Raw genomic sequence first — 13,539 nt, 5'->3', positions numbered from 1 at the left:
GTAAACTAATGCAATTTAAATTAATCTGATTTCGGGAAAGTTCGAGATGTTTTTTTTCCCCTTTTTATTATTGCAGCTTCTCGAAATTACTCAGCATTACGTGAACGCGGCATAAAGGTTAAAGCTTCTAAGCTAACAAAATAAGCTAAAGTTTCTTTTAACGGGAAACATTTCCGTCATTTGGCTAAACAGGTGGATGATTGGTTGGAAAAGGGATTTCTAAACTCATTCGTGTTTGTGCTGCTGTAACGTCAAGAAACCTTTGGCGAAGAGAGAGGATGCTAATTAAATGCTAGCGACAAGCTACAAATTAGCCCCGAAGCTACAATAAAATAATAAATGTATTAAAAATCACCTTCAGAGACTTTAACGATTCCTTTTTAGGTCCTCTCTTCACTTGTGCATTTTTCCAATTGTGAAAATGGCGATAAAATGATTAAAAACCCACCTGCAGCTGCAGCTAATTGAGCTAATTAGCTACACCAGCAGAAGGCCACGCCCACTTCACCTGCAAATTCCATTTAAAACGAATAAATTCAGAAAAATCAAACATTTTGTTCACAATATCAACAGTTTATATGAAAAATATAGCAACTGCATCATCTCATAACTTTAACACATGATTGACATCCATTCAGCAGTGGAACCTGTAATTTATTAAACATTATTTCTATTACAGGTGTTTTAATGTTCAGCTCTTAATCAGACTTTGTCAAGGTGTAATTTATTGCTGATCCCTGTCTGTAGTTTAACAATGTTATTTAAAAAAAGCAACATTCTTTCATGAGTGGAAGGCTCTTTTTTGTATTTTTGTGCTTGAAATTATTTATTGGCAAAAAATTGCATATACTTTCCTTATTTAAAAAAAAAGGTTATATTTATGCTCAATATGAACCTAAAACCTGTGGCACTGTGTCCCAATGCAGCAGGACTGTTTCTGTAAGCAATGAAGCTTTTGGTGCCGTTTTTTTTTTGACCGATGTTTAATTTGGCACCAAGCTTTTCTGAGTCTGTGTTTAAGAACTGGACCCTTCATGTCGCTGTAATAAAAAACACTGATCACCAGTCACAGGAGGTCTGAGAACAGCCCGGAATAAAAACAGTTAGCAGGTAAAATATTTGGACAAATGATGGCCATGTAACGTACAAAACTGTGAGATCAGATCAGGTTTATGTGCTTCCTTCTAAAGCGACTGAAATCATATCAAAATGAACTCTGAGAAAATAAAATACACAAAATAAACCCTTCATGAACAGTTTCTTTTTCTTTTTTAAATCCACTGAAATACAGCCGCCTCCATTTGAACTGATGTGCGTTGGTCACAAACGTCGCATGAAAATAGACTTTATATGAATAAATCTATGAAACAAACCTAGAAAAACAATAAATAAACCGTTAATCCTGCGTCTTCGACGTGTCTTTTTTACAGATTAGTTTCGACAATGCATTTAGATACGCTTACACAAAAACAAAAGACATGGTTCAATATTTGATTTCAGCGTTAAAGACATCTTCCAGCATTGTTCTGCCTCTGAGCATCTGGATCTGGCACAATCACTTCCTGTTATTGTTACAATGTCTGATGAAATTATTGGCTCCGCCCACCGGTCAGCCGGTCGGCGGCAATCAGTGCAAGAGGCCAGAACGTCAGTAGTGTTTCCACAAAAGTCCAAACAGCTGATCTGAAGCCACAACAGTGATTATAAACTTATTTTACAAGCCTTTTTAAAAAAAAAACAACATTAAATATGACACTTCTTTGCATATAATTTGTTGTGTACATTCTTTCTATCGTCTTGCAGCTCTCGGGGCCCCTGCGGGGGGAGAACTAATACTTGTTGGCAGCTGAGGTGGATCTGACTCCACAAGACAATCAGAGATGTAAACGGTCAAACGGCTCGGAGGCTAAGAACCAGGCGAGATGAGCGAGTCCTACAGGACCTCCGGCGCACGCCCAGGAATCTGAATTTAAAAGCTGTCAGTGCAACGTGACGATTACTGAAGGTCTGACACGTAACCATTATTACATCGTTCATCTCCGTTTACTTTGATATGAAACTGCCCGCCGTCACGGCAGCTGATGCAGCTTCTAGCTACGCGGTTTGAAAACGTTCTTCTAGAAGTTCTTATGAATCCACGGTCCCGTCGCCGCGGCTTCTTATCCTCACAAAGTTCTAAGAGAAACACTTTGACACGGCAGCTAGCAGCTTGACTGGGACTCGTGGTTTCATCTCTGACGGAGCCTCATCTTCACGGACAGCGCTGCTTTTTCCGTCGGCTTGCTTCAAACATTGGTCTGAATCTCCGCCAAGCCGGCGGCGGGTGTGGAGCTGGTTCCGTGGGAGGCCCTGGGTCATAGCGGCTTGTCGATCACTGCGACTCCTGCAGAAGTGACAGACAGAGAACACGGGGGAGAAGGAAATGAGCCCACCTCGTTGTTTCAGTTTCAGCCTCAGAGGTGTGAAGTTACAGGCCTACCCGCGTAGCTGCGCCCGTTGCTCATGTTGGTGGGAATGAGACTCCATTTGTCTGTGACTGGGTTGTAAAACTCTACGGAGGAGAGGTTACAGGAGCCGTCGTCTCCTCCGACCACATACAGCAGCCCGTTGATGGCACAAACACCTGCAGAATTCACACAAAACATGTTGTTTCTTGGATTTTTCCTTCCTGAAGGACAACCTGAAGGAAACAGGACAACCTTCTGCCACCTGAATCAGTAAATAGACTGAACTTGTGAAGCACTTTATGTATCTAATGACTTAACAAATTAAAGCGATGACTGCTGAACGCAGCGCGGCCCCACCTGCGTTCCTTCGACACATGTTCATGTCGCTGACCAGCCTCCACATGTTGCTCTGTGGGTCGAACACTTCGACGCTCTTCCTCACCAGAGGACCATCGTGTCCTCCCGCCGCGTACAGCAGACCGCCCAAAACCCCCACACCTGAACGAAAACATTTAAAACCTGTTAGGAGGCGTAAATAAACACAGCTTCATCCTTTTGTTCATGAAATGTGATTAAACAGACCTCAACCAAAACAACAAAAGGGGAAATTTTAGATTTTAATATTTTGTTATAAACAAAGAAAAGAGTACTTTGATGCAATGAATAAAAGGCAGTGTTATTCTATGAGTTCTCCACTAGAGGGAGCTGATCCTCAGAACATTCTGCTCTGTGGTGACTGACAGGATAACACAACATTTCTGGTTATATAACATGAAACAGGAAAAGATGAACCTGCTCCACTCCTCCGTGTGCTCATGTCAGCCACATAACACCACTGATCGGAGACCGGGTCGTATTCTTCCACCGTGCTGAGACACTGACGAGACGCACCATCGTAACCCCCGACCGCGTACAACTTACCTGCAGAGACACAAGCAAACGCAGATGTTTTCAAAACAAATCTTTGTCCATTTGCCTCACTTGGTTTTGAATTTCGCCCAGGGCGGCTCACCGTCGACCACCCCGACCCCCACGCTGCTGCGTCTGGTGTTCATGGAGGCGACGTACAGCCACTCGTTGGTTTTGTAGCTGTAAACCTCAACAGTCGACAAACCTGAAACAATAGCAGACAGATTAAAGAGTCGGGCCATGACGGCACAAAAAAAGAAAGAAACAGTTTTCAGGACGTCAGAGCCGCTCTGGTCCAATCTGTTGCAGTTTGGATACTGACAGCAAGCAGGAAGGACCAAACTTCACCTGTACTCGGTACATTATTCTGCTAACATGTTAAGCTCTTAAAGACCTCGTGTTTAAAGAGTTTCTCAGCAGTGCTTTGCTCTCAGACTACAGGCTTACAGCGCCTTGAAACCGTGTTCATAACCTTTGAACTTTTCCATATTTTGTGACATTAAAACCACAAAGTTCATATCATTTTACTGGGACTTTACGCGATAGATGTGCTTAAATCCAAAACGTATTCGATAATCTGAGTCCACCTGTGTGTGATTTATCCTCAGTATAAACCCAGCTGAAGGCCTCAGAGGATCAAAATATGTCAGAAGGAAGTACCTCCCGATGTGCAGCAGATAATAAAACGGCGTTGTGTACCTATGCTCCCGTTAAAGCCTCCCACAGCATACAGGAAGTCTCCCAACACGGCAGCTCCCAGCGTGCTGCGTCGCTCCTGCATGCTCGCCACAGCGCTCCACTGGTCTCTCGCTCCGTCGTACACGTCCACCGTTCGCTCGCGCAGCGAACTGTTGAACCCGCCGACGGCGTAAACTCGACCCGCCATGGCAACCACACCTGCGAGCAGAACAGATCAGTCTGCTGAAAAAAACAACACTTCAAATATAACGGCTGCTTCCAGTTTTAGTTTAGGGATTATTTAAAGATCTCAGCAGAGAGTTGCTTTGAACAACTAAACTGTATTCCTCCTAACGTGTCGACGCCTCAAGTTTAAAACCACAGCGAGGAGGAATTCCTGCTCCTTGCTTTTAAGAGTCATTAAAAGGTGCGGGAACACAAACCGACCTGCCCGGCAGCGTCTTGAAGGCAGGTCAGCCACCTGGTACCAACGGTCCTCCTGGAAGTCGTAACACTCCACGCCGCGGATAGCTTTAGGAGCCTGACCGCCCACCACGATCATCACCTGTAAGGAGATGACATCTCTGCAGAGAGGTGCAAAACTAGACTCGGCCTCGTTGAGCGGCTTGGTGGCGAACCTTCGGGATGCTGACAGGCGTTCGCGGTCGAGTCCTGTCCGTCTTGATGAGGTGCCGCTGGTCAGCCGGGAGCAGGTGGTACTTCATCGCTTCGATAAGAAAATCTTTACACGTGTTGTTGTTCTTTATCAACGCTTCCTCCTCCACAATCTGGAAACAAAAAGATAACGTTCCAGACAAGTTTTAGCATCTTTACTCACTGAAAACTAAAATGTTCTGTGTTACTCTTAATTTATATTTATTATTTACTGACATAAGAGACATTTGTATTCCTGGATTAGATTTAAACCCCAGTTTTACATGTAAGAGCAATCTTTGGTTTTGATTCTTTACTCAAGAAACTTTCTACAAGAAGTTTAAAAAAAAAAAACTTTAAATAAAAAACACTAAGTTCATGACATTGATACGGAGTAAACTGACCTCAGTAAAACTCAGAAATGCATTTTATTATAATAAACTGAGCAACAATTTAATCCTGAATTTCTTCAACACATTTAAAGGGAGGCGAATAGAGAGTTCCACTAAACAGAACATCTTAAGTTCTCCAGTTCTACTGATGGAGGAACCTGACTGAAGCTCATAGCTGTTCATATAAACCAGCTTTAGTTTGGTAATGATGCAGCAGGCGGAGCAAAAGATTATAAATAAATAAATTCATGGGCAGGAAATGTATTTCACCTTCACGAGGTAATCCCGGGACAGAAGTGGAAGTCTAACGTGCTCCATGAGTTCGGGCATGTTCTCCAGACGGGCAGGTTTATCGTGTTTGATCCAAGATATCATCGCCTCAAACACCTGAGAGACGGACGGAGCAAAATAATTAAAAACAAAAGGAGGGAAATCTTTCAAATGTATTCATTTTCTTTTGTGATCCAATCAACACGTTAAACTCATTTTACTAATAAATGACCAACAGACTAAGAATTAAGACTAAAACAGTGCCTTCAGTTGTCTGATCCAAAGTCAGAGTAAGTAAGAACTAATCCTGTGTGAGAGTTATTTCTTATTAATGCTTCAGGCAGAACTTCGGCCATCTTAAACAGGTCAGGGTTGGTTTGTGTCTGACCTTTTCCTCTGTGGAGACGGTGAGTTTGTCGCTGGAAATCAGGTTGCACACCTGCTGCAGAGAAAGTCCCAGGAACTCCTCGCCCTGCACCACCTCCGAGAAGTGCTGCTCTGAAATTCAACCAGCAGGAGACGTTACACACGACACCGCCGGCTCCGGCTGATAAACAGGAAGACGTTACGGGACTGAAAGTTGGTGGTGTGGACTGAACGACACTCACCAGCGTACGCGTGGGCCTGGGTGAGAAGCTGCATGCATGTGTGCAGGTCAGCAAAGGCTCTGATGCCCAGACAGTTGGTGGGATGAAGCTGAGACTGCAGGAACTCGCAGCAAACCTGACGGACGTCCATCAGCTGGAGGAGACTGGCTGCCGGCAGGAGAACCTGGAGAAAAGATTGCATATGTGGAAATAAGTTACTGGAACAGGAATGATGCGTTTCACGCTAGTAACCAAGAATCACAGAAATCAGTTTACGGTTCATCTGCAAACAGGTTGAAAACATTAATTCAATCAGTCTATCCATCGTCTTTATCTGCTTTTCTTTCCCGGGCCACAGGGAGCTGGTGTCTATCTCCAGCAGTCCCTGTGCAACAGGTCACAAGTCCATCACAGGGACACGTGGAGACAAATGAGACAAACAACCATTCACGCTCTCACTCACACCTAGGTAGAATTTAGATACCAATGAAGCTAACAGGCATGTTTTTGGTCTGTGGGAGGAAACCCATGTGAGCTCAGGGAGAACATGTAAACTCCACCCAGGAAGGCCCCAGGTCAGGAATTGAACCTGCAACCTTCTTGCTGAGAGATGCAAGAACCTGTTTCACTCTTTTTTCCACGACTGAAGGCAAAAGGTTGTTGATGTTTTTGTGTGTCGCCTGCTGTGTTAGTAAAATATCTTGTGAGGACCGTAACGACACTGTCAGAAAGGAATCACTGCGTGCACATTTAAGACCTTATGGAGTCAATCCAACTCAAGATGGCCACCACAGCTGATTTATTTTTGTTATAACAGTAGTTATGACAGAACAATCTCCAGGTGAAGCATTTTAATCTTCTGACACCCAGGATACTTGGATCATTATTTTGTTGTATTGCTGTAAAAGTTGAGCCAAGTTAAGCGTTTATGTGCCAAAGGAGGTTTTAGTAAATGAGGAGTTTTCAGTTTGTCCCACAGGCGGGAAGCGTAAACGATGAGAACATCTGAAGCGCCACTTCACATTTAGACAACTCGACCGGTGAGAGCCTTCATCAGCCTCCTCTGCCTCGTGCTCACAGCTGCCCTGAAACTTGATGTTTCCTAAAACGCACCATCAAACCTGCTGTGACACAAACAGCAGTAGCACATTTTAAAGTGTAAAAAACAAAGTCACAGAAGTTTGTTACTGAATATTAGCCGCTAGTTAAAAAAAACACCCAAAAGCCACAAACCACAGGAACAAAGGAGCCAAGCAGAGAGGCACGCCGCTAACAGTGGGAGGATTTCCTATCTCTGTCCACGCCAGCTTCCTGCACTAATAATCAGAGGAAGCATCCTGGCTGCAGCTGAGTGACGAGCAGAGCAGATTAAGAGTTAATGCCACACGATGCGCTCGCAGCCATTACCTGCTCTCACATCCGCCGCAGTCAACATCTGCTCATGTTTGGGGAGTCTGAAGTGAAGGGAAAGACTCAAAGTAATCACAAGTTCAAGAGTAACTTCCTTTTAACGGTACACAGACATGTGAGCTCTGAGACTTTGTCGACCTTTGTACCTCTGAACTTACAGGTTTTATTCTTCATACTTTTATCACGGAGTACAGAAATCTAGACACCAGTTTCCACAAAGATTTAAGTTCTCCTGGTTGCATATTATCACTCTAAATGGTACCCATATGTTACAAATTACCAGATATTACACGAAAAACCTAAAAAGGGTCTGCATTAGCAATTTAGTAACATTTAGAAGGTTAAATATACGTTTTTGGAGCTGATGTTGTTGAAACGTTTGAACGAACACAAAGGGACCAGAGAGAAAAGGTCAGGGCTGCTGTTTTCATGTTTCCTCTGCAGCAACCAGGAAGTCCTGACTAATGCTGCAGCATTTCTGCCGCCAGCAGCAGCTCTGACTAAATTATCCAAACTGTAAATAAGGAAGAATATGTGGAGAAGAACGTAAACAAACAAGTGTTTTAGAGTTCATTATCCCTCAGAGCGCAGAAGAAAAGGGAAAAGTCTTCCTCAGTAAGCCGAAACACGCGCCCACCTGGACGTTGTCCTCTGTGACCTCGATCTCAGCCGTGTAAACGTAGTCGACCAGTTTTCTCAGAGTCTGCCCGTCCACTTCTCTGATCTCCACCTGAGGGGCTTTGCTCTCGCTCATGTCACCTGAACACAGACACAAAAAATAAAAAAATAAAAAATGCACGACTGAGCAGAAAAACACAGGCGGAGCAGGAAAACGATGAGCTGCGGGTACCTGTGAACATGGCACAGAAGTAGGGGCTGCAGGAGGCTAAGACCACTCTGTGAGCTGGCACCTCCACGCCGCCCGCCACCAGCTGCACGTCGCACAGCAACTTTTTACTGCAACAGGACGGAGACAGACCTTTACACCTGTACAGGGTTTATGTGTAACGGCTGCAGAAAGTGATAAGAAGCTGCGACTGCTGGAGACTCAAAACTGAGAAATTTTACAAAAATAGGCAGATTTTTAGTCACCGTCACACTAAATCCTGTCTGTGACCAAGACTGTGCATCGGCACGACCAGTTTTTGAAAATCATGCTCTTTTATTTAGTAAAAACTATCTTAGCTCCGTCTACATCACACCTGCTGCAGATCTCTTTGTGCCCAACCCAACGTTTCTGATTGAAACTACTAAAGAACACTTCTGAAAGGAGGATTGGCAGATTTGGACCTGTACATTAATAAATATTATTTATCATTAACGTGGTTTTTGGACCTGGACGTGTCCAAGGAGCGCCGCCCGTGTAAAGCACAGCTCCGGCGCTCCTCGGGAGGCGCCAGTCCTGAGAGAAAATGGCGCCTCACACAAGGAAACTCCAACAGTCGCAGTCCAGTGAGAGTTTGGCCTAAACACACAATGATGACATTTTTTATTAATATTAAAGCAATTAGCACCAATTATCCATGAAGCTGAAGTGTAAAGAAAAACAACAGCAGGATGTGACCTGATGTCAGTTTTCTACTGATATTTCAAGCACATTTAGAATCCAAAGTCCTTTAAAACTGGTTCACAGTAAAAAGTTTATTGTTTTGGCTGAAAAACAAAACTTTGCTGTATTTCTGACACATTCTGAGCAACAGGACTTTGAATAACGGCGCCTGCTCGTGTTTGAACACGAACCACGGCGTCCACGCACCTCCTCAGGTCGTTCATCAGCTGGAAGGCCTTCCTGGTGTGCGTCTGGTTGAAGGTTCGAATCCCTCCGTCCACCGCGTCCTCCTCGGGATCGGCGGTGCAGTCCGGACGCGGTGAGGCCGGCGTGGCCGCCAGGCTGGTGAGACACAGGAGGCAGTGAGACGTGGATAAACTGGAGGAAGCCTGGTTTCATTCGTAAGACAACTAAAACATTCCCATAAACAGCAGAAGGTGCTCTGTATGCCTTCATAAAATGATATTAAATACACATTAATGTGCTGGATCAACCACTGAGATGTAATGTGAAGCAATAAGGGGTCAAATCAGACTTTAATTTCTATAAATAAAATTTAAATGTGCTGTTTTTTAGATCAAATAATTGCTTTATTAAGACTAAAAGGAGTCAACTTGTCAAAAAGGAGCACATCTCCTGAAATTAATCATGAAAGCATCACATTTACATAATATTTGTCATTTAAATTCATAATTTCCTTTTAACTAGAGAAAGATCTGGTACCATTTTACTGACTGGTCTTATTAGATGTTTATTTTGTTTTTTCTAACAGTTTAAAAAGTAAAGATTTTCCTAGCACTGTGTGTCTCTGCTGCTAAACAATCAACTAAGTTGAACCCAAAAGAGTCAATAAATCCCATTTACACCCAGCCTTTACTATAAACGTGTTTCCGTAATAGTTTTTGGTATTTTAATGGTTTATTGAGGGACAACCTAACCGGGGGGGAGATTAAAAAGAGAAAATAAACACCTGTTAGTGCTATTAACCAAACTGTTTTGGTAAAAACAAGTAAATCTGTAGCTCGCTGATGCAGGAAAAAGTCAACAATATTGGAAGAAATGTTAGAGGCGTTGAGTCCGGATAAGAACCAGACAGTCATCTGTTTGTCATCGGTTCATTTTTACCCCCTCCGAGTAAACAAAAAGCCGCTTTAATGCCCCAAAACACCGAGCGCGTCGTCGCGGGTCGGCTAACGACAACTTCGCTGCTAACGACTGGAGCTCGTGACAGCGACCGTTACCGCCACAAACCGCCGCTCCAAACGCGCCGCGATCCGCTTTCAGGGCAAATGGGCGACATGTTTCCGCCTTCTCGTCCGTCTGCAGCCGCGTTTCCCCGTTTCCCTGAGTGCTAACTTCGGCTCGGGAAGTTGACCGAATCCCACAGGAGCTGCCGAGCGATGCTAACCGAGGCTAGCTGCGGTCACAACACGGCTAGCTTCCGAGGAGTTCGTTTCCTAGGAACAAGCCGAGCTCCCGGAGGGGGCTGCCTGTGGAGGTGGCACGGCTAAAATGTTACAGAAGCAGCGTGAATTACAGCTTCGTAAAGAAAATAATCCACCCCAATCCACTCACACTACTGAGCCAACTCACCCTAGCGACACACCGTCCATCCTCACAGCGTCAGATACAACAGCGGGCATCAGAGAGCTGCCCGAGCGCCCTACACAAAGGTTGTGTATTAAGCAAGACGGATTACTCCGTCATCTAAAAAACGGGCAAGTCGTTGGGGTTTATGGCAGACCGTTCTAACATATAATCAAACCACATGTACGTCGATAACAATAAAGTAAAATATCACATTCGTACCAGTTGGAACGCAAATAAAACTATATAACTAACCATCTCTAGATATAATGAAATGTGTTCTAGGTCTCAAAATGAATCTAAAATATATAAAAAATTTGTGGTCATTTCACTAATTAAAGACTAGACTGGGTATATACTGTAGATATCAATATTTTAAATTTTCCAAGTCAAACATAACATTTCAGCTAATTTCTAGGACATTATCTTACTTTTCCCATTCCTGTGTTTTGATCTTACACCTTTTATATCTAGAATAAACATGAATATCCTAAATATATTTTCACAATTATTTATAACTGGTGTTTGTAATTTTGGAACTAATGTGAAAACTAGATCTCCTTGATTACATCAATGCTGATCAAGTATTTAGGGAAGCTAAATAAATATCTGGAATACCTTTTAAACCAAATAAAAACATGTATCTTACACCGTTATTAGATGATACATCGGCTTGCCAAACACCTGCGGACGCGTCAAACACAGATCATCTATTAGAAAGACGAGTCACTCTGAAGTTTAAAAAAATCCATCTAATTTATTGGCTTTTGTCTCACTTGGTATAATTGACTTAAATGCATTTTTTTAAAAACAATGGAGGTAATAAAATTAACCATTCATGAAATCTAACCAGGTGTTAATTCTTTTTGCACTTAGAAAAGTGGGTCTATCTTGCATTTTATAACCCAACAAATAATGCTATAAATGTTATACTATTCATGCTTAATGATCGGGAGGGATCGACTAACCAGATCATGCTTTGGATTTGATTTAAGAAACCAAGCATTTGATGGGAACCTAAACCAGATATTCAGGAAAGGTTTGTCATTCTGGATTAATTAAATAAACTAAGTGAAAGGTTATCATGACCAATACCTGATTGTTAATGTTGAAGTTGTTTCATATGGATATAAAAATGTTGAGATTTTACAGAAAACACAACTGCAGTCTTGAATTAAGACAGGAAGAACAAATAGATGTTCAAAACATTAAAAAGTTTTAATAATAAAAGCAGAATAAAACAAAGGGGGAGAATTACCGAAACAGTTTTAATCTAAAAAGCCTAATGTCTTAATGGCAAAGAAACACTAATACAGTAACATACAGTGAACAAATCTGCGATGTTTCTTAAAAGGAAAAAAACAAAAAAATACTTTTAAGTCTCAAAAAAAAAAAAACCTTTGTAATTAGATCAAGAAACTCAAGCTATCAAGCATCTTGCTGGCAAAGAAACACTGCCACCAACTTCTCTGAAAACCCTGAGTTCATGAAACAAAAAAACAACAAAAACATCACTTCCGGTTTGCAGGAAGAAGCAGACAACTTCACAAAAAAAAAAAAAAAAAAAAAAAAAAAAAGGTACAAGAGTTCATCCAACAACAAAACACAGTTTGACAAATCATAGGTGAAGAAACCCCTTTGAGGTGGAACAAAAAGTGACAGATGGTGTCCGGGTGATTCATTCATTCATTCAGTGGGTGATGGGCACGGCTTGTTTAGCTCAAAGACCCTGGACTGTGAGGATGTAGAGTCCAATGTGTTTCACATCATGTCTACAATATAGATGATTTTTTTTCCATTTTCATTTTTTATTTTTTTTTAGCTTTCATGGCGCCGTTAATAGCCGCCGCTGAAGCCTCCACCCCTGCCGCCGGAGCCCACACCTCCTCCCCCTCCTCCGTAAGGAGCCCCGCTCCTGTAGGAGTAATTGCCTCCCTTCATTGCGCCAAAACTCGACTGCTGCTGTCCGTAGCCCTCCCCAAAGTCACCGTTGCTGTACCCGCCTCCCATCTGACTGTCGTACCCGTTGTAGCCCCCGTAGCCTCCACCGTAGCCGTCGCCTCCGTCCCCGTAGTAGCCTCCTCCGTAGCCGTAGCCACCTTCGTAGCCTCCTCCATAGCCGCCGCCGCCATAGCCTCCTCCGTAGCCACCGCCTCCTCCTCCTCCTCTCCCGCCGCCGTAGCTCGGCATTCCTCTCCCCCGCCCTCGTCCTCCGCGGCCTCCGCCGGACATTTCCTGCTTCGTGAGCGCCTTCTTAACCTCCACCTTGTTGCCCTCGATGGTGTGGTACTTGTCGAGCACCGCCTTGGTGGCGGAGTCGGTGTCGTCGAAGTAGACAAAGCCGAAGCCTCTCCTCCTGCCTTGCTTGTCGGTCATGATCTCGGACTTCTCCACCACGCCGAACCGCGAGAAGTACTCCGTCAGGTGGTCGACCTCGATGTGGTCTTTCACGCCGCCGACGAAGATCTTCTTGACGTTGGCGAGGATGTCCGGGTTGTTGGCGTCCTCTCGTGCTATGGCCCGCTTCAGCTCCACGTTGTTGCCGTCGACCACATGCGGCTTAGCAGCCATTGCTGAATCGGCCTCCTCCGGCGTCGAGTAGGTGATGAATCCGAAGCAGCGGGAGCGACCGAGCTGCTGGTTCATCACCACCACGCAGTCGGTCAGCGTTCCGTACTGCTCGAAGTAGGAGCGGAGGCCATCGTCCGTGGTCTCCACGTTTAGCCCGCCGACAAACAGCTTACACAGTTTGTTCGTCATTGTTGTTTCTGCTGCGAAGGATGGAACCAAGAGACCATTCCTCTCCTTCTTCAATGAACGTCGGGGCGGGCCGTTTGTCCGCCTGATGACGTAGCGGGTTCCGATTGGTCGATTCTATTTGAAAAAAGAAAAAAAAAACCAACACCTACGCGCATGCGCTGTTTTGTCCTCTTATCGCTTTCTGCTCTGAAGTCTTCTTAACGCCAAATTAATGGAAAAAATCTCGACCTTTGTACATAAAACGACAAATAATACTACAATTACTCGATGTAATTTAAAGAAACAGCTACTCAGAC

At 43.9% G+C, this 13,539-nt stretch overlaps 2 protein-coding genes across 3 annotated transcripts; both read right to left on the bottom strand.

Moving 5' to 3' along the window:
* Positions 1-633: 633 nt before the first annotated feature.
* Positions 634-10,593, bottom strand: klhl3 (kelch-like family member 3). Of its 2 annotated transcripts, none has more exons than XM_017417521.3 (15): positions 10,490-10,593; positions 9,104-9,238; positions 8,198-8,304; positions 7,985-8,106; positions 5,959-6,121; positions 5,739-5,848; positions 5,351-5,467; positions 4,673-4,822; positions 4,482-4,599; positions 4,056-4,253; positions 3,460-3,561; positions 3,240-3,368; positions 2,805-2,945; positions 2,480-2,623; positions 634-2,383 (listed from the first exon to the last, which is right to left on the bottom strand). In XM_017417521.3, exons 1-15 carry the CDS (start codon positions 10,537-10,539, stop codon positions 2,355-2,357), a joined length of 1,815 nt encoding a protein of 604 aa, XP_017273010.1. In that variant the 5' UTR covers positions 10,540-10,593; the 3' UTR covers positions 634-2,354. The 2 variants fall into 2 exon arrangements, with proteins under 2 accessions (XP_017273010.1, XP_024861952.1); XM_025006184.2 differs by lacking the exon at positions 10,490-10,593 and adding an exon at positions 10,138-10,333.
* Positions 10,594-11,678: 1,085 nt separating this feature from the next.
* LOC108236676 (heterogeneous nuclear ribonucleoprotein A0) lies at positions 11,679-13,331 on the bottom strand. Its single transcript, XM_017417522.3, has one exon. The coding sequence runs from the start codon at positions 13,241-13,243 to the stop codon at positions 12,320-12,322; it is 924 nt and encodes a 307-aa protein (XP_017273011.1). The 5' UTR covers positions 13,244-13,331; the 3' UTR covers positions 11,679-12,319.
* Positions 13,332-13,539: the final 208 nt, after the last annotated feature.

The sequence above is a fragment of the Kryptolebias marmoratus genome, linkage group LG9 (genome assembly GCF_001649575.2).
Source record: "Kryptolebias marmoratus isolate JLee-2015 linkage group LG9, ASM164957v2, whole genome shotgun sequence".
Lineage (NCBI taxonomy): Eukaryota > Metazoa > Chordata > Actinopteri > Cyprinodontiformes > Rivulidae > Kryptolebias > Kryptolebias marmoratus.
Note: the sequence above shows the minus strand (reverse complement) of the source record. Positions and strands in the feature narration are given on the sequence as shown.